The sequence below is a fragment of the Dufourea novaeangliae genome, unplaced genomic scaffold, assembly GCF_001272555.1.
Source record: "Dufourea novaeangliae isolate 0120121106 unplaced genomic scaffold, ASM127255v1 scaffold11, whole genome shotgun sequence".
Classification (NCBI taxonomy): Eukaryota; Metazoa; Arthropoda; class Insecta; order Hymenoptera; family Halictidae; genus Dufourea; species Dufourea novaeangliae.
The window spans coordinates 1,035,238-1,060,435 of NW_015373895.1; the positions used below are offsets into that span (position 1 = coordinate 1,035,238).

Here is a 25,198-nt window from a genome sequence, read left to right on the forward strand (position 1 = left end):
AGAGTTCAATTTTCTCCAAAAACAGCATCGTTGTGCAAGAGTTTTTGGCTAAAAACTCAACGAACGTTTTCGACCAAGCACCGTACTCGCCTGATATGGCACCGTGTGACTTTTTCCTGTTTCCGAAGCTAAAATTACCACTTCGAGCAAGGCGTTTTGAGTCAATTGAGGCCATAAAAGAAAATTCGCTGAAGGAGCTGAAGGCCATACCTCAATCAGCCTACGAACAATGTATGAAGGATTGGGTCAAGCGCTGGCATAGTTGTATTGCACTCGATGGGGCCTACTTTGAAGGCGACAAAATAAATTTTAATGAATAAATCAATTTTTTGTATTTTATTTAATAATTCCGGGTACTTCTTACACAGAATGTATACCAGTGATGGGCAACTCAGCGCCCGCCAAACTCACTAGCGGGCAACAGTGTGCAGCATGCGGGCATATGGCAGTGATTGGTGAAATGTGTGAATGAGAGCACGTATTTATCATTTTCTTCACACACAAATATATCGTGAATCACGACTCGTGACTCGTGATGTGTCCTGCTTCGCAACCCTTCCACAGGAGTCCGACATCTATCGTATGTCCCCAAGAATGAAAATTTCGACGACAAATGTATGAAACTATTCCATATGTAGTTTTGAACATCGTACGGAAGATTTACAAGTTACAGAAGAGGGAATTATTTTTATTGTTATAAGTCTGAATAATATTTAAGCCATGTTTTACTGAATTCATGCACATATTGTTACAAATATATTGTAAACTCGTATATATATATATATAAGTAGTGTTTAAGGCAATTGTTGTGAAATTTATTCAAATACTATTGTAAATTGTGCATTTTCATCACATTTTTTCAATAAAAAACAGTTAAGTGGTACATGTGTTGTTTATTAAGCCTATCACTACGACTAGCTCATATTTTCCATAAATAAAGAAATAGTAATTGGTAAACTTACTTAAAATTGCATTAAAAGAAATTTTAAGTTTAATTTAGCGCGAAATTTGAATTTGAAAAAACGCGGGAAAACTGCAAAATCAGGAAATTTCTCAAAAAATGGTAGCCATCTGGTGGCGACTTTGCTAACTAAACAAGAAGTTTTAGGTTTAGTTGCAATTTTCGCCACCAAAGTGGTGGGGGCGACACTAAATGTCCCATAAATTCCCAAATTTTTCCGGCGCTTTTTTAAAAGTTTTAGAATGAATTATTTTGTTATTATTTATTATTGGATATTACTTTTTTGGTTAATTGATATTAGGAATAGGAATTGAGATAGTGCGGGATTAATGAATAACGCGTATGTATGGTTTGACTGTTTTTTATTGAAATAATCGTAAAAAGATATACAATTTACAATGATATTTGTATAAACTTAACAACAATTGCCTTAAATACTACTTATATATAGTATATAATAGTTCTTCGTAATAAATTCACAATGATCAGATTATTATCAGCGTTCTATATGTAACTTTCCTCTTAACGCGCAAAAACTTCTTACGTCACGTACAACCACTTCCAATTGATATGGTACATTTATGGTTCTGATATGTGCTACCGTTGAACTAAATAAGTTTTTGTATATGCTAACGTGGAACCAAAACGGATAGTTCCGACTATTATGCTGGAATCGGCCGCTTCGTGCAGCACAAATACTCAGGGGCAATGAATTCCCGGACGTAAGTACTCGCATTTCCTCTCTGATAACACCGATTCGGGACCACGGATCCAATGGAAAGTTCTCACGCTATTGCACCCGTAGATGAAACAGACCTGACCTTGAGCAAATATTTTGGAAATTAATGATCTAGCATATGACATTATGGGTTGCACAATTGAATTCGTACATAAAGCAGACCAAACCTTCGGCTCCAACGGAAAGTTCTCGCGTTATTGCATACGTAGATGAGTCAAATCTGACCTTGAGCGTATAATTTGGAAATTGCTGACGCAGCATACTTACACGTAAATGTTTATGGAGATGTTATTGCGTTTCTCAAACTTGTCCACTTGTTTCAGTGTCATTGTCAGTTGAATTCCACTGGTGCAAAACACGCTTGAATAGTGCGGACATGAGGATATTCGGTTTGTATGTGTACTGACTGGGTAAAGACTCGCAACAACCGATTAAAATAGACACGTGTTATCGTCACAATTTATGTTAACAACAGCTTTTTTAGTCTGTACAGTACGACATGGCGAAACGGAACATCCTGCATGCATAGGTTGGTGTTTATTGACATTTATGAAGATGTGTAATATTTCCATTAAAGCCCATCCGATGAGAGCCGGCCCAGTCCCTGATTCGAATGGGTAGGCGATCTGTCGCGGTGGGCTGTCAGCTGAAGTATGTGGGACTCACCCTGGATAGCCAATGGCGCTTTGTAGCACACATGAACCGCTAGGTCCTCGAGCGGAGGGCGCTACGATCGCATTGGATCCCGAGAAGGGAGCCCGTCGCATATATGCGGCGTTCGTGTGATCCGTGATACTTTACAGAGCACCCATCTGGGCTGACGACCTGATAGCCTGCAGCAAAACGCTACTGCGCCACATTGAACGACGCATGACCATCAGAATCGTGCGGGGTTTTCCTGGCGGAGGAGGCTGCGGAGATTTATATTCGCACCTCGACATTCCGTCAGGCGAGGATGGCCCTGCCAGAAAGGGCGGTCCAGCTGGATGCAATGGATTGGAAGGACACGGGGATAGTGATAGTGATAGTGGCATATTCTTCTCGGGAGATGCGGATTTCGGTACCCCTCCGAGGCTACGAGCTTGGCTGTTGAACCGCCTGACCTACGCAAAGACTTATGTTGGAGTCTAGGGATGGCATTACACGAAGTATCTGTTTATCCCGACTTTCCACTCGTTCCAATCTTTTTAGGCCCAGTCCACATGGAGGGCACGAGTGTACTGGCGCTAGGATTCGGAGAGTCATTAGGACGGCCCATAACTACCTAGTTTGTAAGCTAGTGGAGTTTGAACATCGGGGAATCACACATCCTTCGTCTCCTAAGGTAACAGCTCACTCTTGCCTTTTCCCACAGGCCGAGCTTGTACAAATGGGGGTTTCATCGTCATACCTCCTCCAAGCGAGAGAGCTAGATCGCCTATTCCAATATTCATTTTGAGATAACAGCCTCACCAGCCGCCACCACCACCATCTTACATTTCATTGCAGGAAATGTGAGCTGGGTCCTTTGCCGAGACATGTGCTACAAGATAATGTGATGGCTGGGCCACGCGTGCTACATTGTGGTCGTTTACTTTCAGTTGGAGTCGTGGACTAAACATATGTTCCCTTGTCGTTACGATGACCACAGCTGTTATAGACGTGCAGGATTTTACAAAATCCGAAAACGATTTCATTGTAAGAATGCAGCGATTCTTTTAGAGAATTGTCGACTATGCCACTGAATCTTTCCGCCTCCCTGCTCGTGGAAGAAACTGAGTGTCAATGAAACACGATAGTGTACTTGGTTGGAAAGAAAACATCATGGAATTTCATGGGGTGATGGTTACGTAATGTACTTGTCCCCAAAGTTAATCACAAATTCGTTGTAAAGTCCTGATCCGTGCTGCTCATCTTCAATACACTTCACACTCAACCGAACAGGCGGTTTAAAACTGCATTCTGTTCCTAACAGGTACACGCCATATCGGCTAGTTTCCACGCTTCTGCGAATCTCGTTGACTAGCAACGGGATAACGACCGTCATTGTTAAGGGTCACGTAAAGAAACAATGGGCGTCAGACCTGTTGGGAGAGGATTTCAGTATTGAAATTGAAAATATTGAGGATATTACACGGATAGCACATGACGCCCAATGACGCCTTGAAGACGGCTTAAAGGCGCCTTAGACTTAATATAGCCGTAAAATGGACGTCTTCAAAGCATCATGTGCTACCTGGATATGGAGAATGATTGTGATGAGGAATCTACGATTTCATGTTTAAGCAAAATTAGCTCATCAAACACATACAGGTGGATATCGCATAATGATGTGTGCGCCATGGAAAATGTATTTAAAATTCAAAATTTTATAAAAATAAATGCGTCCACATGTTATAAGAATTAAATTGTTGTATCGTTTATCATTCCATCCTTCCTTCCTTCTCCTCTTCATAGCATCATGATTTCTATTGTTGCTGACCTAGCACGCGGCTGCAACGACGACGACTGGTGTTATGTATGGAAGGGGATAAATATAGCATCTGGTAAACAATGTGTAATATCAGTCTATATGCTGCTACCGCGTTGTCGTACCGTAAAATCGTAACGAATGTATATTATAATAAATGCAAAGTACTTGAAGGTTTTCTAAAAGTATTCAGTTTAAGTGGTATTGAAGCTGCGTGTTTTTAAAGAAGAACATTTTCACGATTTAGTCAATCCAATAGAAGATTCGACGTTGTATTCATAATTATCTGTGAGTTCAATTTGCGACTGATTTCTTTACGTATCTGAAAATTGATTAATACTTAGCGAGATGTGAAATCATATCTGATGTCATTATATGTACACCCATGAGCTAACTCGGCTTCCGTTAGGGGAAAATGTAGCGTAAGAAAAGAGCTTCTTACCATTTAGCAAAATTTATTTCAGGTACTGAAATAAATGTTAAACCGAATGTTAATTTGGCATAAATTTCAGTAATTGCCAAAACTAAATGGTAGGAGGCCCTTCGCCTACCTTATTTTTTCCCCTAGCGGTAGCCGAGTTTGCTCGTCGGTGTACTCAATATGAACCCAAGGAGTTTGTATTGGATTTTATAAAGTTTGAAGGAAACCATGGTGTAAAGTCATTATCCAAAATAATACAACTTATGATGGGAACTCTTTAATTTTAGCTGCAAAAAATGCAAGGGTCTGATTCATCAGTTTGTAATAATTTTTCTTAACAGAGACACTGAATATAGCGCAAGGAAAGTATCACAAATCTCAAACATACGTGCAGTTTATTAACCTCTAATAATTTTACTTTCACTTGTAATATCCAGTTCCTTACTTTCAACATATATGTAGAATGCTCAATGCACAACCAAACGCAACCAACTCACAAGTGTTGTGTGTGCGTAATAAACGTATGCATGGACGGTAAGAACATTCTTTACCATTTTTCTACATTACTATAAACTGTATATATTATTAAAGTTTCTATACTAACACCTATACATATAGATTATGTATGTATAAGATTTGTATTTCAATAATTGGAATTGCTTTTCACAAACAACAACTTTAATAATTATTTTATGAGGCATCTGAAATAGTAATTATGTATAAGTATAGATAACGGTTAAACGCAGAAGTAGTGCAGAACGTAATAATTAAATGAATAAAATATAATATACCTTATCACTGGAAAGTCGCATGAAAATGAAAATGATAGAACAGTTGGTAACAAATTTCTTTACCTTTCGTGTAATTTTTATACTTCTTTCAATACGTTCATCAAAACTGTTGTGCGATATGACACAATGTATATACAAGCAAAGTAGATAAGTTTGCTAGTGGAAATATAGTGAAACGAATTTTCTGCTCACATCATAAAAAAAACTCCTTGCAGTGAACAGTTGGACGTATTTTCGGTTGAGTGCAATGTTACGGGCGACGTGAGTAACGTCAAAAAGAAACAAATTAAGTACAGTGGACTCTAACTATATTGCCACTAAATACAGGGTGGGGCAATAACTATGTTCACTTTGAATATTGCTTATACTTAGTATAAACGGGGGCATATTGTGACTCAAACATTTTCTGCATGGGTGAAGGCATAGAGGAGATTCCAAGGTCATCTCTATTGTTTTTAACGGAATGTTATGTTTTTTTTATCGCGATGTGATAGTCGGTGTTGAGACGACTTCGACGAGCTATCATAAAAGGTCACGCAAGGTCAAATGTGGTAGTAAAATAAACTTTCTTACATTACAGGAGATGCTCGAAGTGGTGACCGTTTGCGTCAGTGCAAAGTTGCGATTTTCGTATCGCTGCATCACGTGCATGTCTTATCGTTTCTGCACTTATTCTAGCATATGCTGTATTATTTAATAGAGGATTTTATTAGAAAATATACCACTAAACGTTCGCCAAATAATGTGGTTACAGCACGACGGGTGTCCAGCACATTATGCTCGGAGAGTAAGAGATGCACTGAACGAACTTTGCCCAAATAAATGGGTAGGACGTGGAGGATTAGTTCCTTGGCCACCTTGTTCTCCAGATTTAACCCCATTAGATTTTTTTCTCTGGGGAGCATTGAAAAATGCTGTTTATCAAGAAGTACCCACTACACCAGAAAATATGAAACAACGGATAATTGCAGCATGTGCTAGAATAAGTTCAGAAACGATAAGACATGCACATGATATAAGAAAGTTTATTTTACTACCACATTTGACCTCGCATGACCTTCAATGATAGTTCGCTGAAGTCGTCTCTACACCGGCTATCACATGCGGTAAAAAAAACAGCATTCCGTTAAAAAAAATTAAGATGACCTTGAAATCTCCTCTATGCCTTCACCCACGCAGAAAATGTTTATGTCGCAATATACACCCTCTCTATACAGTGTAAGTTTTGTATATAACATTTTTTCATATTATTACAAATAACGGCAATATTCAAAGTGGACATAGTTATTGCCCCACCCTGTATATTGCCACGCGGGGCACTTCCCCTTCACACGCACTTTCGAGCACAGAAATTCGTTTTCCCACCACGTTGCGTACGCCTGCGCACCAGCACGCTCTAGCTTCTGCGCAGGCGCTGAGGCCGAGGCTATAGAACTTAGCATGAAGCGGGCTCTGAACTCATTACCACTTTACTCCCCTACAGTCCCGACCATGGGAATATAGTTAGAGTCCACTGTATGAAGAAGGGAAAAGCATTGATGGAATAAACGATTGGTAAAGGTACACAAAATTCACATATAGTACAAGAAGAAATTTGTACGTCACTGGATTCGCGCTTCAATGTTTCTGTTAAATACATAGTTCTCTCTATTGCCAAAATGAGGTGCGCAAGCTTCCTGGATCAATTGCTCGAAGCTAACCAAAATGTGTATCACATGTTTGACGGTTTGGTAACTTGAGGTGGTTCGTACCTGACTCTCTAGTCAATAAAGCATCATATTAATAATTCGTATTAAACACGCGATAATACAATTTAATAATGTATAAGATTAGCATTCATTAAAACACAAAATAAGTAAAATATTTTTTAAATGGATTTGTATTTCGCGGGTATGATCCTATTTCAGCAACGTTGCCAAGTCCTCCATATAGTCCCAATAACCATCCAATAACCTACATATCCTGGACTTTATTGTCAAATATCTTTCTGGAATGTTCGGCATGGTAGAAGATTTAATTTATCAGAAAGCTCTGGATATATACGTTCAGTGCCTAGTTTTTAGTTAGCAGTTCTAATTTCTGTGAATAGAAAAGATTATACTTCCAGTAAGAAATCGTAAGACTGATGAAAACTCAATTTTTTACAAGCTTTTTCTTATTTATTTGATCGACGACTAAGACTCAAATTTTTGTGTGTGTGTATTTCGTTCGGCACGAACCCCCTTAAGGCAATGTTACTGGTCCTTGTTCTCGAGATGATACAGCAAAAATGATATTACCACACTCATGTTTAGTAACCATGATAATTATATACATATACAGTGGACTCTAACTATATTGCCATGGTCGGGGCTGGAGGGGAGTAAAATGGCACTGAGTTCAGAGCCCCCTCAATACTAAGTTGTATCGTCATAGCCACGGCCTGCGCGCCTGCGCAGAAGCTGGACCGTGCTGTTGCGCAGGCGTACGTAACGTGATAGGAGAACGAATTTCTGTGCTCGACAGTACGTGTGAAGGGGAAGTGCCTCGCGTGGCAATATAGTTAGAGTCCACTGTTTTTCACACTTCGATATGTACAGGGTGTCCCAAGAAGATGGGACAATCCGCAATATAGATATTCCTCATGTAAATATAAATCGAAAAGAGAAGTCGAGGCCAGTGACTTAGGCTGTGCGATCCTGCGCTTCTTGACTGTCTGCGAGTTCTTTTAACTGTTAGTATCTCGGCAACGAAGTTTCAGATTACAAAATGGTAAAGGATTTGTATTTGCATGAGGAATATCCGTATTGCGGATTGTCCCATCAATTTGGGACACCTTGTATATTACCGGTCCGGGTTGACTCCATTTAAACGTTAAACGAAGCATCCATCTCACGTATTACCTAATCGTATTTGTATTCATAATTTCAAATACCTTCATTAAATGTTTAGTATCACTTTGAATAATTCGGTTTTCTTCAAAGATTATTCTATGCAATTTTCGATGCAATTTCATAAATTACTAGTCTCATCTAAATATAGTTTAAACGGTATTCATCATTATTGCACTCCTCATTACAAGGTTACATTAGTTATTCGTTTAATTCAGGTGTCGAACAGTTGTGTCAACACATGATCGATAAGAGTACTCAGTTATGAACTGCTTAACGTTTCAATTTTGTCGATCAAACCAGGTTTTCTCTACGGCGATTATATCCATCTCGACTTTGTCGTCTTTTTATTGGACAGTGATTGTCGATTCGTTTCGTGTCGATTATCGACATTATCAAACAATCATCACAAAGAGTCGAAAAAAAGTATTTTTGCACGATGCCGCGCGGAAGACGATGTGCAACAGTGGTACCAATACAAAATTTTATCACAGTTTCTCACACTTTCGAGTCACCTTAATCGCTACCGTTGTCGCCTGCAATCTGATCTCTCAGTATCAATCAGAAAATCTTTCGAAATCAAACCCATTAAAGCATTCAAAGTCAATAAATCACTGAGCTGGCTTCGCATAGAAAGAAACCGCTTAATTCACGTTCCTTACCCTTTGTGCCCTAAATGCTACGATTTCTTATTTCAAATCTTCATACGCCGTTGGCACATAACTAATACATTAAATATATCTATCCAAAGAAAATGTAAAATAATGATGGACGCGAGCATAATAAAGGCCGTTTAATGATGACATAGTTTGTGAGTAAGAAAATCAAGATGCCACAAGGTAACGGTTTGTGTCATCCGAAAAGAAGTAATACGAGGAAAAATGAAAGAATTCTCCAGTTTGTGTGGCCGTGAAGTTCGTCCTTTTTTTTGTTTTCATTCTCTCACAAACCGCATCTTGTTGGATTTCGAAAGATCTCCACAGGTTGACTTCGGACGGATGATTTCGTAAAAGCAGAATTGCATCTTCTTCGATAAGTCTTGTAATAACGTTTAGCAACGATCGATTCTAAACAGCAATGCTAAAGATTCCTCATTGGCTTCCATTTTTATTCGCATGCTTCCATAAACTCTTGTATTTCTCTTCTCTTGTTTCGATTTTCTCTTCCTTCAGAGCGTGACGTGTTTATTGTATTCACGATTAAGGGTAGGCGATCGTCTCGGCCTTGTTTCATTAAACAGAGGCGAGTTTTACCAACAAGGATCGTTCAAGCTTTACAAGTAATTAAGCATGCTACGTTATCCTACGCTCCAAATCTTCGTGTAGCAAACTATTATTGTTAGTTTCGTGTATCGATGCTGGAGACGCTTCTTCCGGTTGTTCTCCGCCGCTTAGCTCTAACTGGCCTGTACTGTCGCCGCTGCTAGAGCCACACTCCCCATCGACAAACCTGAAAATAAGTTTTATAATGTTATATTCAGTGGGATAGTATCTGCAGGGTGTCCCAAAATAGATTCGACTCCCGGAAATGTGGAGTTCCTGTGATGATTTGGAACAACTTTTTCCTTAACGAAAATGTTGTCCAAGGCTTCGTTAACGAGATATTAAGGAAAAACACTGACCAATCAGAGCGCGAGTCTGCCGACCGAGTTTCCGCAGTTGCGTTGACTGCCAATCACAGCGCGTAGCCTACGCTACCGCGGGAACTCGGCCGGCAGACTCGCGCTCTGATTATGAAGAATTTCTGAAATAGAATTTTTAAAATTCTGATTATAGAATTATGTGTATATTTTTCTATTCTTAGTTTTAGTGTTAAATAAATATATAAATAATTATTGTAAAATGTGTAACTTTATTTTGGGCAACCCACATACATGGTATAAAATACATACAAACAAGGCCGTTCCTGGGTTGTTGGCCGCCCAGGTGCAAAAACAGTATCGCCGCCCTTATTAATTTAATATTATTTAATTAAGTATTTGATATGTAGTCTTTACTTTTATATCAATGTTGTTTTTTTAACATTTGTTATTCAAAAGGAATATTTCTTAATTTTTTTGTTCATAAAATAAAACAAAGATCCTTGAGAAAATGGTTTTATGTAAAATGAATATTTTATTCCACATGTATGTGCAAAACTAACGTATAATGTTTGTAGTAATGATGTTATGGTTGATAAGTAGCAAACATTAATTACCCACACGAATTTAATCCAATAAATCTGGCTAAATATCTTATGCTATTGTGAACTGTCCATAAAAATAGTTCATACTTGTATACAAGTTGTGCTACCAAAATTACATATAAAATTAATTTGATTGAATTCTATTTGTCTATAATTTTCATAATCATAAACAAAGTCTTGATTATTATTTTTACTAGCCAAAATTTTACATACAATAAACGATCTGCGCCCGCCCAGGTGCGGGGGCACCTTTTGCACCCCCGCCAGGAACGGCCCTGCATACAAGTGCCTGATGGGGAGTGTTATGAGCGAAAGTTAGTGGAGCTGGCTCCCCAAACAAAAATCCTAATTACGCCAATCATAGTCCTTAATATTTATCGCAATTCTTTCATATAAATACTTAACAGTTGGCGATACATGGATCGTTATTCTTAATATTTTGGTCATTCTAATATCGATTCTTCCATGATATCGAAGCATACCTAATAATCCTTATAAACCGCATTAACTGTTAAAAGATTCACAGTTAACGAGAGAGAAGCTGTAGTTTTTTATTTAATAAATGCCATACTATTCCTTTTAACAAAATTTTCAAATATTATTTTCATGCATATAAACAGTGAAAGTGTTAACGGAATGGGCCACGTAAAGGCGTGAAAGAAGGTATTTTCCATGCTTGAGTATGTTCAGTGATCAGATATGTATGTATGTAGAAACCCTTCACCGAACAAAAACATTGAAATGAGCAAAAAAAAAATATATTATTGTTTAATAATCATGTCAAAAATTAAAAAAAATCGTGAAACGAAATTTTGAAATCAGATAAGAATAATGCCACGCTGAAAACACTCCGAATCGTGTTGAGAATATAGAACTACAGCAATAATACATACAAATAAAGCATGCAGAACTGAAGCAATAATATATTGAAATAAAGTATACAGAACTAAAGCAATAATACATAGGAATGAAGCAGTAATACAGAAAATATAAGACATACATGCACAGTAAAACACACAGCGAGTGAAAGGTAATGCAAAAGATACAAAGCAAAGCTAAATTGGAAAGTTTACCTGCACGAGTACTACTAAGAACAGTAAAATATATTACGCATGTCGTAAGTGCGACAGTTTTGAAGAATTTCTTCCAGATTAGCCTGGAAATCCCAGGCGTGCTCCGAACCATTTTGTATCTTTAAAAATATTTACTTTTAATGTGAAATATGTAATTTCCTTTCTATGAGTCGTACATTCGTCATCGCTATATCACTGTGGAAAATTTTGTTCTACATGATAGGAAATGGCGGGAAACATTTCATCCAATAAGTGATACTTAATTTTGGATATGGTGCATCAAATACTCGATTGAAAATCCTAAAAATTGTTGGAAAATGTTGACTGAACCATTGATCAAACAATCATTTTTCCTTAAATTGTTTCTAATACTTTTAAAAAGATGTAAATAATCGAAAAGGAAATGAACTTCTTGACCATTTCTTTAAAAATATGGCTTTTCTGAATTTAAAATTTTGTTCAAAATAACAGACAAATCTGTTTTCTTAATGCTAGATCTAGATACAAAGAAAGTCAATGGTTGGTCCAATTAATAAACAGTAATAACAACGACTACATTTCTATCTAAAAATTCAAGATCTTCGAAAACTTCCATAACTTGCTTGCTCGGGTGGTAATCCACTTTTTGATAGCCATATCATCAAAAGACAGAACACAACTTCGATCTATACTTTCCATATGGGCAGATTTCATTTTGAGAGCGGTAAATAAAATAGCGCAGATTCCAGGTCAAATGTCCATTTTTCCGAACCACCGAATGATTATGACAGGATCGAAGGTAGATGAAAACCCAAGACAGTGTTTTTGCATAATTTAATGTACACAGCTGGCGAAGTGTAATGCATGGTCATGCACAATTGTTACTCACGGCGATTGTAATTACGCGATCTAAGTGGCGGAAATTTTTTTTTTGCAATTGCTTTCTTCAAGCGTGCATCACCAATACAATTAGAAATATTCTTCTTTCCTAGTAATAGTGCTTCAGTTTCTATCAATCGTTTCTCCAGTCGATTGTGTTCGCTTTTTGCTGAACTGCATTGGCGTAACTAACAAGGGTTAGTTGTAGAAATTCCAGAAATTATTCAAATATGTAAAAAAATATTCGCCAGTTACTAAAATCTTTTGTTATAAGAAATAAATACTTGCGCCAAAATGCAATAGGAAACGCAATTAAATACAAACAATACAATACTATCCTCATTGCGTCAAAGTATTAAGTAAAATTGTATTAAAGTTAAACTCTTTAATTTCAATACTCTACTGTAACTAATAATCCTGTAACATCAATTGAAGGGCCGCATGCAATAAGGGAGGAATGGGAAAGAAGCGTTTGTGTGGAAACGGTTCGGTTTCGGTACGAGAAACGCTTCCACTTTACGACCGACGCGACGCGACGGTTCGATTCTGGTGCGAGAACCGCTCCCACTTTTGTGACTAACCGTTCTGTAATAGAGTAACGAAGGCGCAAGTACCGATTCCACTCCCATTCTATTTATAGACAAGTCTCGAGCCAAACTTCCGAGCCCGAGTGTATCGAACGTAGCTAATTTTTTCTATCTTTTAATTTAGAAAGTTTGGCCTATTTGAATAATACCCTTTGAGGTTGAAATATCATTTTTATGAGATGGAAAATTATAAATAAATTCCTGTTTTCAAATTTCTGAAAAATAATTCAATGAAATTTTGTTTACTGTTTGCCTACTGAAAGAATTAAAAATTATACTAAATGTGGGAATATATCGGATCACAGTTGTTAAAATATACTTCTAAGTTGAAAAAATTCAATATTTTCTAATTTCTAATACATTCTGCTGTGAACTACGTAGGATTTTTGCAAAATATTGAAAACTCTTTCTACAATTAACTTAACAATTAATTACAATTAATTTTCGTTATATCACAGTAAGTATTTTTGTGTTTTTTATATTAATAACAATATTTAATTTTAGAAGTTCATACTTTTTTTTACATATTTCGTACATAAATATCATATTACAGTAAACTCTAAATTTAATGCCACTTTCGGGATTGTAGGCGAGTAAAATGGCATTAAATTTCGTTCCCCTCCATGCTAAGTTCTGTCCCATGGCGTCGGCCTTGGCGCTTGCGCAAAAGCGGGATTGTGCTGGTGCGCCGGCGTACGCAATATGGTGGGAGAGCGAATTTGTGTGCGCGAAAGTACGTGTGAAGGGGAAGTGACTAATGTGGCAATATTTTTAGTGGCATTAAGGTTAGAATCTACTGTATTTTGACACAATCGTAACCTAAGCCATTCGCGAACTGAACATTCATTAAAAATCACCTTTTAATTTTATTTCTTCTGTTTCGGGAATTTTTTATAACAATAAGACTTTCAAGATGAAGAATTGAAGAAGCGTATTAAAAAAGAAAAACTAGGACAGAAAAAAAACAAGAATTTGCTGCCAAGAAAGTTGCAAAAAGTGTTGAAAAAAAATAAAAAAGAAAGGAATAATTTTCATTTTGTTAATTTTGTTTAACTTTCTTTAGTTTGTTTAACTTTTTTTAATTTTAATTTTGTTTTATTTAAAATATATATTTTCTATAAAACGTTTATAATAAACCAAAGTTAAATCCATTATGTTTGTGTTTAATGCACAATTTTCTTAATGTATAAAGATAAATGTTTAAAAGCTTTTACCAAATATACAGGGTGAGGCACTTAAAACCGGGCACCTGAATAAGTTGGCTGCTATTGGTGATAGGAAAAAAAGCATCAGGCCAAAATTATTTAGTATCGAGGGGCTGATCATCCGATGTTACTAGTTTTTTGATAGGTGGAGGCGTCAAGGAGATATGAAGGTCATCTTTGTTTTTTTAAATGGAACGGTATGTTTTTTTACTTACATTCTGACCATTTTGAACACTTGTATTAGTCGTGTATTACTGTTAGATAAATAAATCAACGGTGCTTGATCATTTCCTCAAAGTAAATTATTTTCCATCACAATTGGCTGAACCCAGACCACGAATGACCTTTCCAATAGGTCATTGTATTCGTCTTGAAATACTCTATCAGAATGTACGTAAAAAGATATACCGTTCCATTTAAAAAAACAGAGATGACCTTCATATCTCCTTGAAGCCTCCACCTATCAAAAAACTAGTAACATCGGATGATCAGGTGGCCGTTTTTAAGTGATCACCCTGTATAACATATACATAATAATAGAATGCAATTTTCCCTTAGCGTTATTTATTTATTAATTTACAACGTACGCATTTATAGATTTAGTTCATAATTTTTATTATTTTATTTCTTTCTAATTTTGTTTCTTTTATTTATTGCATTAAATTAAATTGGTTATGCGTTTATTTGAATTTTTACAACATAAAAGAAAAATAAAATAAATTAAATTTAATAACTAGGACATGCCGTAAATTCCGTCCAATCACTCGACCAAATGAATGCTTTTAGATATTCATAAATTTTAATACTTTTTTCACGTGAGCGCTTTCTTATAACGACTTGTCTAGAAGAAAAAGTTCTGCTCTATCGATTGAATGTAGTTTTTTGTCAATCTATATTATTTTCATGTATAATAAAAAGTCTTCATAACCGCAATCTTCGCCTTAAACGTCCAACCACTGGGACATTTATCTTAAGTGTGGGTTCCAAGAGCGGTAATAGGAGCGGTTCTAGAGCGGTAGAAATCGCTTCCGTTATTCGGAACGGAATCTGAGTGGTGAAAAACCGCTTCTGAATGAGCCGGTTCAATTCTTTTTCCCTCCCTGGATTAGGAGAAGCGCCAGACAGGTAACCGCGAAGCGCTTTTGAAACCCAAAGAAGCGGTTGTAGTACCGCTTCACAGATGAGCATTTACAGGGGGAAGCGTTTTGCAGAAAAGAACCAATAGTAGATTCTTCGAGCGGTTCTGTTATAGAAGCGATTTCACGATTCGGACCCTAAACTGAGTGGCTGTTCCGATTAAAAACCGCTTAAAGACAGCTTCGCAACGAGTGGATTGGTTCTTTTCCCATCCCTGAAATAAAGGGACTACCGCTCGGGAATGCGGAAAAATATTTTTTCACAAAAAAAAACAGCAAATTAAAGCTTATATATAATAGATTTTAATTATATGTACCTTCACATAATACTCTTGCTTTTAATCAATCACAAATTTATTTTTAAGAAGTATCTTTATATCCTTCTATTCTTAGTTTTAGTGTTAAACAAATTTGTAAATAATTATTGTAAAATGTGTAACTTTATTTTCTGCATCCCACGTACATGGTATAAAATACGTACAGGTGCCTCATGTGAAGTCAGGGGACCTGCCTCCCCCCTCCCCAGAGAAACATCCTAGTTACGCCAATGCTGAACTGATATCACATTCAGAACTTGTGTCACTTTCATTATTACTTGAATCAGTAATGCCAGTTTCATCCAGTCGCAGTATCGCATATATTTTCAGTTGACCCAACGCGAAATAACTGTTGTCTGAAAAATGCCGACTGCATATGTATGTTTGTTTTAATGTATTATCAGGCAATTCCACCCAATCATCGAGACCGCAGTTTACAAGCCACGTAATACATCAATTATTGTCATTACAGTAATGTCCTGATAAGTGTGAATGCCTTGGTTTCGCAGAGTCACACTTACGGTGAGCACGGACAGTTGTCAGCACCTGGTCAATCTGATTTTTGCTTGAAGCTCGAGCCTCGGCAGCTTGCCTTTGTAGTGTTCCGACATAGAAAAGGATATCAAGTGAAAAACAAAAAGAGGAAGCATCTCTTTCTACTCGATTTGATTGCGTGAGCCCACCTGCGATGCTCCCACTGGCCAGTGGTTACATTGTAATCGCTGCAGTTCACAGTTATCTTACTCGGTCTCGATGTGTCTCCTTCATTCTCTTCGTCACACAGTCCGATTGTGTGTGTACCGTTTCGACCAATAATAAAAATACGTGTGACTGGAGGTGATCCAGCTAAGTTCATTCATTGGCAGCTCTCTGGGCAGTTTCTGACGATTGAACGCTTCCACGAAGCGTCCTACATATACATATACATTTCCCCGCTCTGCCGTCGAGTCGGTCGTGACAATCGGTGAGAAGAAAGAGACTTTTTTTGACGAGTTGATGCGACGGCTGAACGAGAGGAGATTAAGAAAAGATTACAGTCCCGAGTATCGGTGAGACACGCTTATGCAACGATAAAACTTTTTTATATTTGATTCCTTGTTAACGAAACGTTTACTAGTATATTGGTGAGATTTTTCTGATTAAAATGATACCAAATACGACATAATTTGAATCATATTTACTCATGTAGAAAGTGTTAAACAATTCATATTCGTTCATTAGCGCTTGGGATAAATTATACGTAAATATGATCCAAACTATATCGTGTTTGGTCTCATTTTAATCAGAAAAATCTCACGAATATGTTCGTAAAAGTTTCGTTAACAAAGAACCAAAAACAAAAAGTTTCATCGTTGCATTAGTTCCCCCTGTTCAGCCGTCGGATCGTGAAAGTGAAGCCGTCGCCGCGCGCTGGGCAAAAAATTATACGCTTGACTGGTTCCACGGCCCCCTTCCCCAGTGGTGGGGATGACGATTTCACAGTTATCGTGAGCAAATCGACTCACACTTATCAGGACATTACTGTAATAGGGAAAAAATGAACTAAAGTGCCATCCGTTACATTACGGTTCATTAAATCGCAATTAGGATATGAACATTTCTTAAAATGTGTTTTATTGGTCTGAAGTTCCATGCTCTACGAATTCCAACAGTATTCAATATAAAAATTGGTAAACACAAGAAAGCTATATATAACACATAAGAAAGACAATACAAAGATCCACTACTGATAATAACAACAAACAGACAAAACAAACGGTTAAACAAATTGCTCCCTTCTACTAACCTCTCTGTGGTCTGTTTCACTAAAGAAGAACCCTGAGGGGTTTCCGTGCCTCGGCGCGTGGCCTGGTGGGTATCCAACGCAAGCTGAGTATTTCGTGCGACGTTGTCGCGTTTTCAATGCCACTATGTGTCTCTTTTCATCCTTCGGCGCGAGAGCCTCTCGCTCAGTCGCTCGATAAACCAACTTCCTTCTTTACCCTGCGATGTCCACGTGTAGCGTTAAAAATTCAAAATGGCGTATAGCTGCTTCAAAGATATAGCGTTAGCCATAAACCTGACCGACCCTAAAGTTTATGTGTTTCGGTAGCCTAATCCTGTCATTCGATACTCTTGGTTTTTCCGTTTTAATGTAATTAAACAAGTTCTTATAACGTACTAATTTCAGATTTAAAATACACCTGGCCCTTTTATTCTTGATGGAAGCTTACGAAAACGTACATTTCTTTCAAATATTCCAGTCTTTTTTGTTTTATTTCTTGAAACCCCATAGCTGAAAGTGGCGTACGACCCTGAGTGCGGTAGGACACAATGGGCCACCGATGATCGAGTACTAATGGTTTAACGGTTAACCTCATTTATGGCTAACGCTATATCTTTGAAGCAGCTACAGTTGCTTCTGTAACGTAACTCAGGCCTGGCCAAACATTCGCCCGTGGGGCTACATAAAACAATAACACCAGCCCTCATCACACGCTTGTGTTGTGTCTTCACCCTCGGGCAGAAGATGCGCGCGCATGCGGTACCTGCCCCACTTCCAACACATAATCACTACGTCAACGTGTATTGCCAACAGAAAAGGGTAGAAATTGTCATACATGACTTTGATTCGTTGATTCTTATAAAGCTGTCGAATCATATCTTCATCTTTGTAAGAATCAACCAATCAAAGTTATGTATGATAATTTCTACCCATCTCTGGTTGCCAACATCCGCTGAGTAGGGACTTCGGGAGTGCCGCAAGTGAGGACAGTCACGGCATGCGCGCGCACCTCCTGCCCAAAGATGACGACACAACACAAGCGAGTGGTGAGGGCTGGTGTTATTGTTTATGGGGTCCCGTGGGCGAATGATTGGCCAGGTCTGACGTAACAAACTTCTAATATTCTATCCGGGGATGAAATGAGTTCTAAACGGAGATGTTACCCCAATTTTGAGTCGCTACTTTTAAAATAAGATTCTTATATTTCATTCGTAACAAACTGTTTTCAACTCATCAATATTTGAACTGTCACCACTTGAAATCATGAAACATGATTATAAGTGATCAACAGTAACTTAAATAATAAGTCTAGTTTGTTAGAACCCCTGGAGGAGTATCATTTAAAGAAAAAATATATGTTACAAAGCATATAAATATTTTTGAATTCCTTCTAGGTCATTATCATTTTTATATATTTCTGAATATGAGTTTCGCGGTTAGAAATTAATTCCTACATGCAATTATGTAACTTTTATATGTAATGGGGACAATTATATTTCAAGTAGCCAAATGATGTGCTCAATTATTACGACTGGTGACAATATTCATTCTTTTCTAAATTAAGAAAAGATTTAAGGATCATAGGTGCTACATAGGACACGGGCTGTCGGGGTCCTTAAGACCATTGTAACGTCAAGTTTAACGTACATTTTGCATAGTAGCTGGGTCCAATGCATGCAAAATCGATCACGTTTTGTACTCGATGTCAGGGATTTTGTCGAAACCGAAATATGACTTAGTCCTTGTGAATAATAGGGGGTCTGTCATCATTTTGCTGTTCTCGAATTTGTTTAAAAAATACAGGCCGTGAAAATTCACAATTATTGCCTATTTTTGTGGATCCGGAGTGTACTAAATAAGAATTTTTATCGTACGACTTTGTTCTTCGATCATTTATATTAGAAAATCCTTTTTATAACATCGAAGACTATAACCAAATGTTTCTTATACAAATTACACCCGGACTGTCAGGATTAAAACACTTGAAGGAAATATGATCGTATTCCTTGAATTTCTACTTAAAGGTATGGTAAATTTGACAGTAGGAACTTTTTCTTAATTCTTTATTTTAACTCTTGACGTGTCAAAATGTTTGGGGTTTCGTCAATACGCTCCGCCATTTCTAGATAACGGATGATTGAACACAGTCCCCAATAACATTGTATATAGGTCCTTCTCGGAGAGGTTTGTAATGCGTGCGATAGAGACAGACGATCGTCGAATGTCATTGGCCAAGACGCGAAAAATGAGACAGACACAAGCGCCGTAAACGTGTCGCGATCGTGGCAACACCGCGAAGAGTCAAGGAGACCTCCCAGGGCTCTTCTTTAGTGAAATAGACCATATTCATTATCAGTGATATTGTTTCCCATTATTAAACTACGGATTTTTATTTTAATAACGAACTACGGTCACTTCTCGTTCATTTTCTGTTACATTACTGCTTCGTTGATACGTTATTTGAAAAGGAACTTTACGTATTCCTTATCATCTCTCTTCAAATAATTATTGTTTTCAATTCTGTTTAAAAAAAGGACTGTGTATTCGTTGTTTTACGTTGCACATAGGCCGGAACTGTTTTTACCCAAAACAGTTATAACATAACCTCCATTCCTGATTGCAGTTTCGACAACTGAAACCGACATCATCACCATTTGTAATCCCTGATTCAAACTCATCCAAGTAAAAATTACGGAATGGCAACAATATTAATCGAGTGATAATAAATCGACCCAATAACTTTTTTCTTTTCCCAAATGATTCTTTAAAAAATCTTTATAGATGCGGCTGGAGTTGTATGCGTACAAGGACCGATAAGTTATTATACTTACGTGTATGGTTGCTCCTCGCCACGCATTTCACATATGACGTTTGTCAGGGCCATTATATAATTCTTGGCCAACGTAAGCGTCTCGATTTTACTGAGCTTTCTTTCCATTTTTACATGTGGTATCACCTCGCGCAGTTGCTGAAAAGGATAACATTCTTTTTAATAATTACCGGAATTCCAATTGTATCGGTGAACAGAGTGAAGAAATATGATTGTCCAATAGACGAGGAAAGTCCACAGATTGCTTCAAGTTTTAAGGTCCCCTTAAGGTCAATTTACACTACGGCGGGCCGAGCACGGGACGAGCCTTCGACGAGTCGACAAAAATATTTATCAACGTGTTTCGAATGAAACAATGTACAGAGCGCAATCGTATACACATGTCCAGAAACTCCCGTGGAGGGGGTGATCTCGTAAGGAAGAACAAAAGTTTCGTGAATGTTCCGCTCGCCACACAGCATTGCAATCGTATTGTACGTACGTCATGTCTTAAAAGTAAGAATAGACGCATGCGCCCTGATGCGCCACAGGGAATGTATATTACCGCAACTGAACCCACGGACCTAGAAATTAGAAGACAGAGAGCGAAATCCCATTCCTAGGTCCATGACTGAACCATAAGACCGTAGCGCCCCCACTTCGTGGCAAAGTTGAAAAGTACAGTTGGCGTCTTCAAGGGATCACCTCCACTACGGGAGTTTCCAGACCTGTGTATACGACCGTAGTACTGGGTGAATCTTCCGCTGCTAGGGTGGAAAACAAGACCCCTCCTTTCTCGTTTAAAGCTGTGCCCCTAAACGTGTGATCAGTAGCTTACTCCTGGTGAGCAGCCTATGCATGTGACAGAATGAGAATCGAAAATCGCTCAGTCTCTGTCACACGCATAGGCTGCTCGCCAGGAGTAGCTAGCGACTTTTAAACGACAAGGTAGAGGCCTTCCTTTTTCACCCTAGCAGCGAGGGTGAACTTTTATTACTTTTACTACCGCCGAGTCGCGGGCGAGGCTCGGATGTGGATCGTCGAATGCTTATCGAATGCTTGTCGAAGACTAGTTGACAACGATTTTTAGACGGGCTAGTTCAGCCCTCGTCTTCCGTTCCTGTTTTTCGAGTCAACTACTTTTTGGCTCGTTGACCGCACGTTGCATGTATATCGACAGTGCAGTCGTTTCTAGCTCGTCTGGTGCTCGACCTGTGCATGGCTCGTGCTCGGTCCGTTGCAGTGTAAAGATTCATTTATACTGCGACGAGCCGAGCACCAGCCGAGCACCAACCGAGCACCAGCCGGGCACGAGTCAAGCACCAGCCGAGCACGAGCCCAGTACCAGCCGAACACCAAGCGAACACGAGCCGAGCACGAAACAAAAATGTTTTTCCATATGTTTGTAATAAAACAATCTATACTACTGAGCTCGTCGAAGGCAGGTCCTTTGCTTGACTCGTCTTCAGCTCGTCCTAGTATAAATGGACCGTAAATGGACCTTTAACGGATGAAGTTTAGGAGCATTTGTAGGAAGACAAAATTTAAAAAAAACTTCTATATGCAGTGGACTCTAACTATATTGCCACTAAACATATTGCCACGCGAGGCACTTCCTCTCCACACGTACTTTCTCCCACAACGTTACGTACACTGGCGCACCAGTACAATCCAGCTTCAGCGCAGGCGCTGAGGCCGAGGCTATGACGATAGAACTTAGCATGGAGGGGGTTCTGAACTCATTGCCATTTTACTCCCCTACAGCCTCGACCACAGCAATGTAGTTAGAGTCCACTGTATATTTTACTATTATTATATCATTATTTAATTCTTTGAAAATCAGATCGAAATGAATAACTTTAACTAGCAAAACAAAGAAAAATAATTATAGAATGACTGAAATTAGTTTCCTTGCACTAGATAATAGTTATTATATATAATAAATATACAATAAAATTGACCATCGAAAACTTCGAGGATTCATTTGTTAAATTATATGTATACAGGGTGGGGCAATAGCTATGTCCACTTTGAATATTGCCGTTATTTGTAATAATATGAAAAAATGTTATATACAAAACTTACACAGTATAAAGGGGGGCATATTGTGACACAAACATTTTCTGCGTGGGTGAAGGCATAGAGGAGATTTCAAGATCATCTCTATTTTTTTAATGGAATGCTATGTTTCTTTTATCGCGATATGATAGCCGATGTTGATACGACTTTAGCGAGCTATAATCGAAGGTTACGCAAGGTCAAATGCTCGAAATGGTGGCTGTTTGCGTCAATGCAAAGTTGCAATCTTCGTATCGCTGCATCACGTGCATGTTTTATCGTTTCTGACCTTATTCTAGCACATGCTGCAATTATCGATCTCAATGCTCCCCAGAGAAAAAATCTAATGGGGTTAAATATGGAGAACGAAGTTGCCAACAAATTAATCCTCCACGTCCTATCCATTTATTTGGGTAAAGTTCGTTCAGTGCATCTCTTACTCTCCGAGCATAATGTGCTGGACACCCGTCGTACTGTAACCACATCATTTGGCGATCGTTTAGTGGTACATTTTCTAATAAAATCTCCTATGAAATAATACAACATGTGCTAGAATGAGTTCAGAAACGCTAAGACGCATTGACGGAAACGGTCACCACTTCGAGTATCTCCTATAATGTAAGAAAGTTTATTTTACTACCACATTTGACCTCGCATGACCTTCAATGATAGCTCGCTGAAGTCGTCTCAACACCGGCTATCAAAACGCGATAAAAAAAATAGCATTTCATTAAAAAAAATAGAGATGACCTTGAAATCTCCTCTATGCCTTATTTTGTATATAACATTTTTTCATATTATTACAAATAAGGGCAATATTCAAGGTGGAAATAGATATTGCCCCACCCTGTATATATGAAGCATAGACTTTATGCCTCTCTCGTTTTAATTTTTTGCTTCTATTAATTCGAAACTTTTCTGCGCAATATATCTTTTCCCGAACGAATCGGGACAAAACAATGTGTATTCACGCGAGTATCATTTTGAACTTCTCCGTTTCATTTAATCTCATCACTACTTCCTAAATGGAGTTATTCATAAGTGTGGTCGAGTGTTCTCTGTATCTGTCTCGTAACTGAGAGAAGCGAGTCGTATAGTAGTATACATAAACAAAACTAAATACGAAGCCGATTAAACCGATAGTCCGGTTTCGCCACCATTGACGAGTGACCGTCAGTGTGAAATGTCTTCAACTACGAAATTAATAATCTAATAGCAAATAAATGGATCACCCATAAAACTTTGCGATAAATCCACTGCATACAACTGGATGAAAGTACCAATTCTATGGAAGCAGACGCAGCTTCAGAAAAATAACAGGCTGAATGGGAAGGAACGAAAAAGAATACGAAAAGAAGACTGACCAACAAATGATCAGACAGAAGTAATAAAACAGGAAAGTAAACGAAATGGTTAGAGGACCCTACTCCAACAACAGGGCGTAGAGATTGCTGTTGTTAAACTTGTAACCCCCAGCAGTCACGATCGCGGCAGCACAAGTGCCCCCGATGTCAAACTCATTTCTCACACATTTCGCAACTACAAACACCGTTTATTGTTGGTGAGAATTTTAATGCTAAAAATCCCACGTGGAATAAATACATGTCAAATCTGAGCTGTCGGACTTTGTACAATCATGTTCTTCGGGCTCCATATCGGTTTGTCTCTCCGGATAGCTTCATATTTAACGGAGGACCGAGGGTTCGATTTCTTTCGACACTTTCCTATTACCGTATAGCACGAGCGTCGATGCACGGTTGTCAATGATTCTATCACTCAGCCCAGACTGGTGATATTGCGGCTATTATCTTGCCGAATTATCGATTGTGAGAGTGCAAAGCACCCTCTGAATTGTATTAGAACGGTCTCCTGGGCGAACTATCGGAAATTTACTGGTAGTTTCCAGATACAACGTTGCCTAGAGGATATAAATGAGATAACCTTGTGCATTCGCACATTAGAATCGTTTCTTGTAGCTCGTCACAGGAAAGCCTCCTTCTTTTCCGAAACGGCTGCCCTGCCAAATTTTGTTGATAATCCGACGCTCACCTCGTTAATCGAGTCAAGACGTATTTTGCTAAAGCTTTTCAGTCTACCAACGCGTCATACTATCGTGATGCCACGAAGCAACATTCCGGAGGGATAAATATAATCACCGCGGATTAGACGCGGGATATAGAAGGACCGTCTGAAATCGTTGAATAAATCCGATCCTAATTTTTGGTGAAATTTCAAAATCCTTACACACAGGAAAACGATCTTTCCTCCGTTAAACAGCAGCAGTCCTGGAACAGCTGACTTGGTGCCCGGGGGAAGATGGCAAATACCTTCGCCCTGTTGTTCGCCGAGGCGCATTCCAGCGTTCTCCGTTTAAAATCACCTCACAAAATAACCGCTAATTCATACGCGGCGCAACTGAAAAATATTCTTTTACCTGATGCCGGCAGGAATCTATCGTTCGAACCGTCCGTGATCGCCGGGATAATTCGACGTCTCCGGAATAATAGTCCCCTGGCCACAACGTCACCGCACTCATGCTTAAACACTCTGTCAACAAAATTATACTATTAGTTGTACTACATCTACAGAAGATCTATTGCATTATCATACTTTCCCGGCACCTGGAAAGTCACGAAAGTCACTTTTATCCCAAATCCCGGGAAACCGGAAAATTTCAGACGTATCAGTTTTCTCCCACTGTTAGGGAAAGTTTTCAACAGCTGCCTCCATAAGCACCTCGTAGAGTTCCTCGACCGGCGTAACATAACGGCGAACACTCTACAACCAACCAGATGGTCAGAATAGCCCAGTTAATATCTCATGAGATGAAGATTAAGAGATACACCGGTGCTGTCCTCATGGATCTCTCGGAAGTATTCGATACTGTGTGGCATCAAGCCTTATTATATGCATAAGCTCACCAAAATGGGCTTGAGTAATATTTTTGATAAGATCTCATGCAATCGTATTTGTCG

At 38.4% G+C, this 25,198-nt stretch overlaps 1 protein-coding gene across 1 annotated transcript in view; it reads right to left on the reverse strand.

Annotated features, from left to right (window-relative positions):
• Nucleotides 1-9,228: 9,228 nt before the first annotated feature.
• The window catches only part of LOC107190583 (class A basic helix-loop-helix protein 15-like), a 36,996-nt gene continuing 21,026 nt past the window's right edge, over nt 9,229-25,198 (reverse strand). The window contains exons 4-5 of the mRNA XM_015579412.1: nt 20,188-20,324; nt 9,229-9,680 (exon numbers count right to left, since the gene is read on the reverse strand). Of these exons, the coding sequence (XP_015434898.1) occupies nt 9,524-9,680; nt 20,188-20,324 (294 nt within the window). The 3' untranslated portion in view covers nt 9,229-9,523. The remainder of the gene's footprint in view (nt 9,681-20,187; nt 20,325-25,198) is intronic.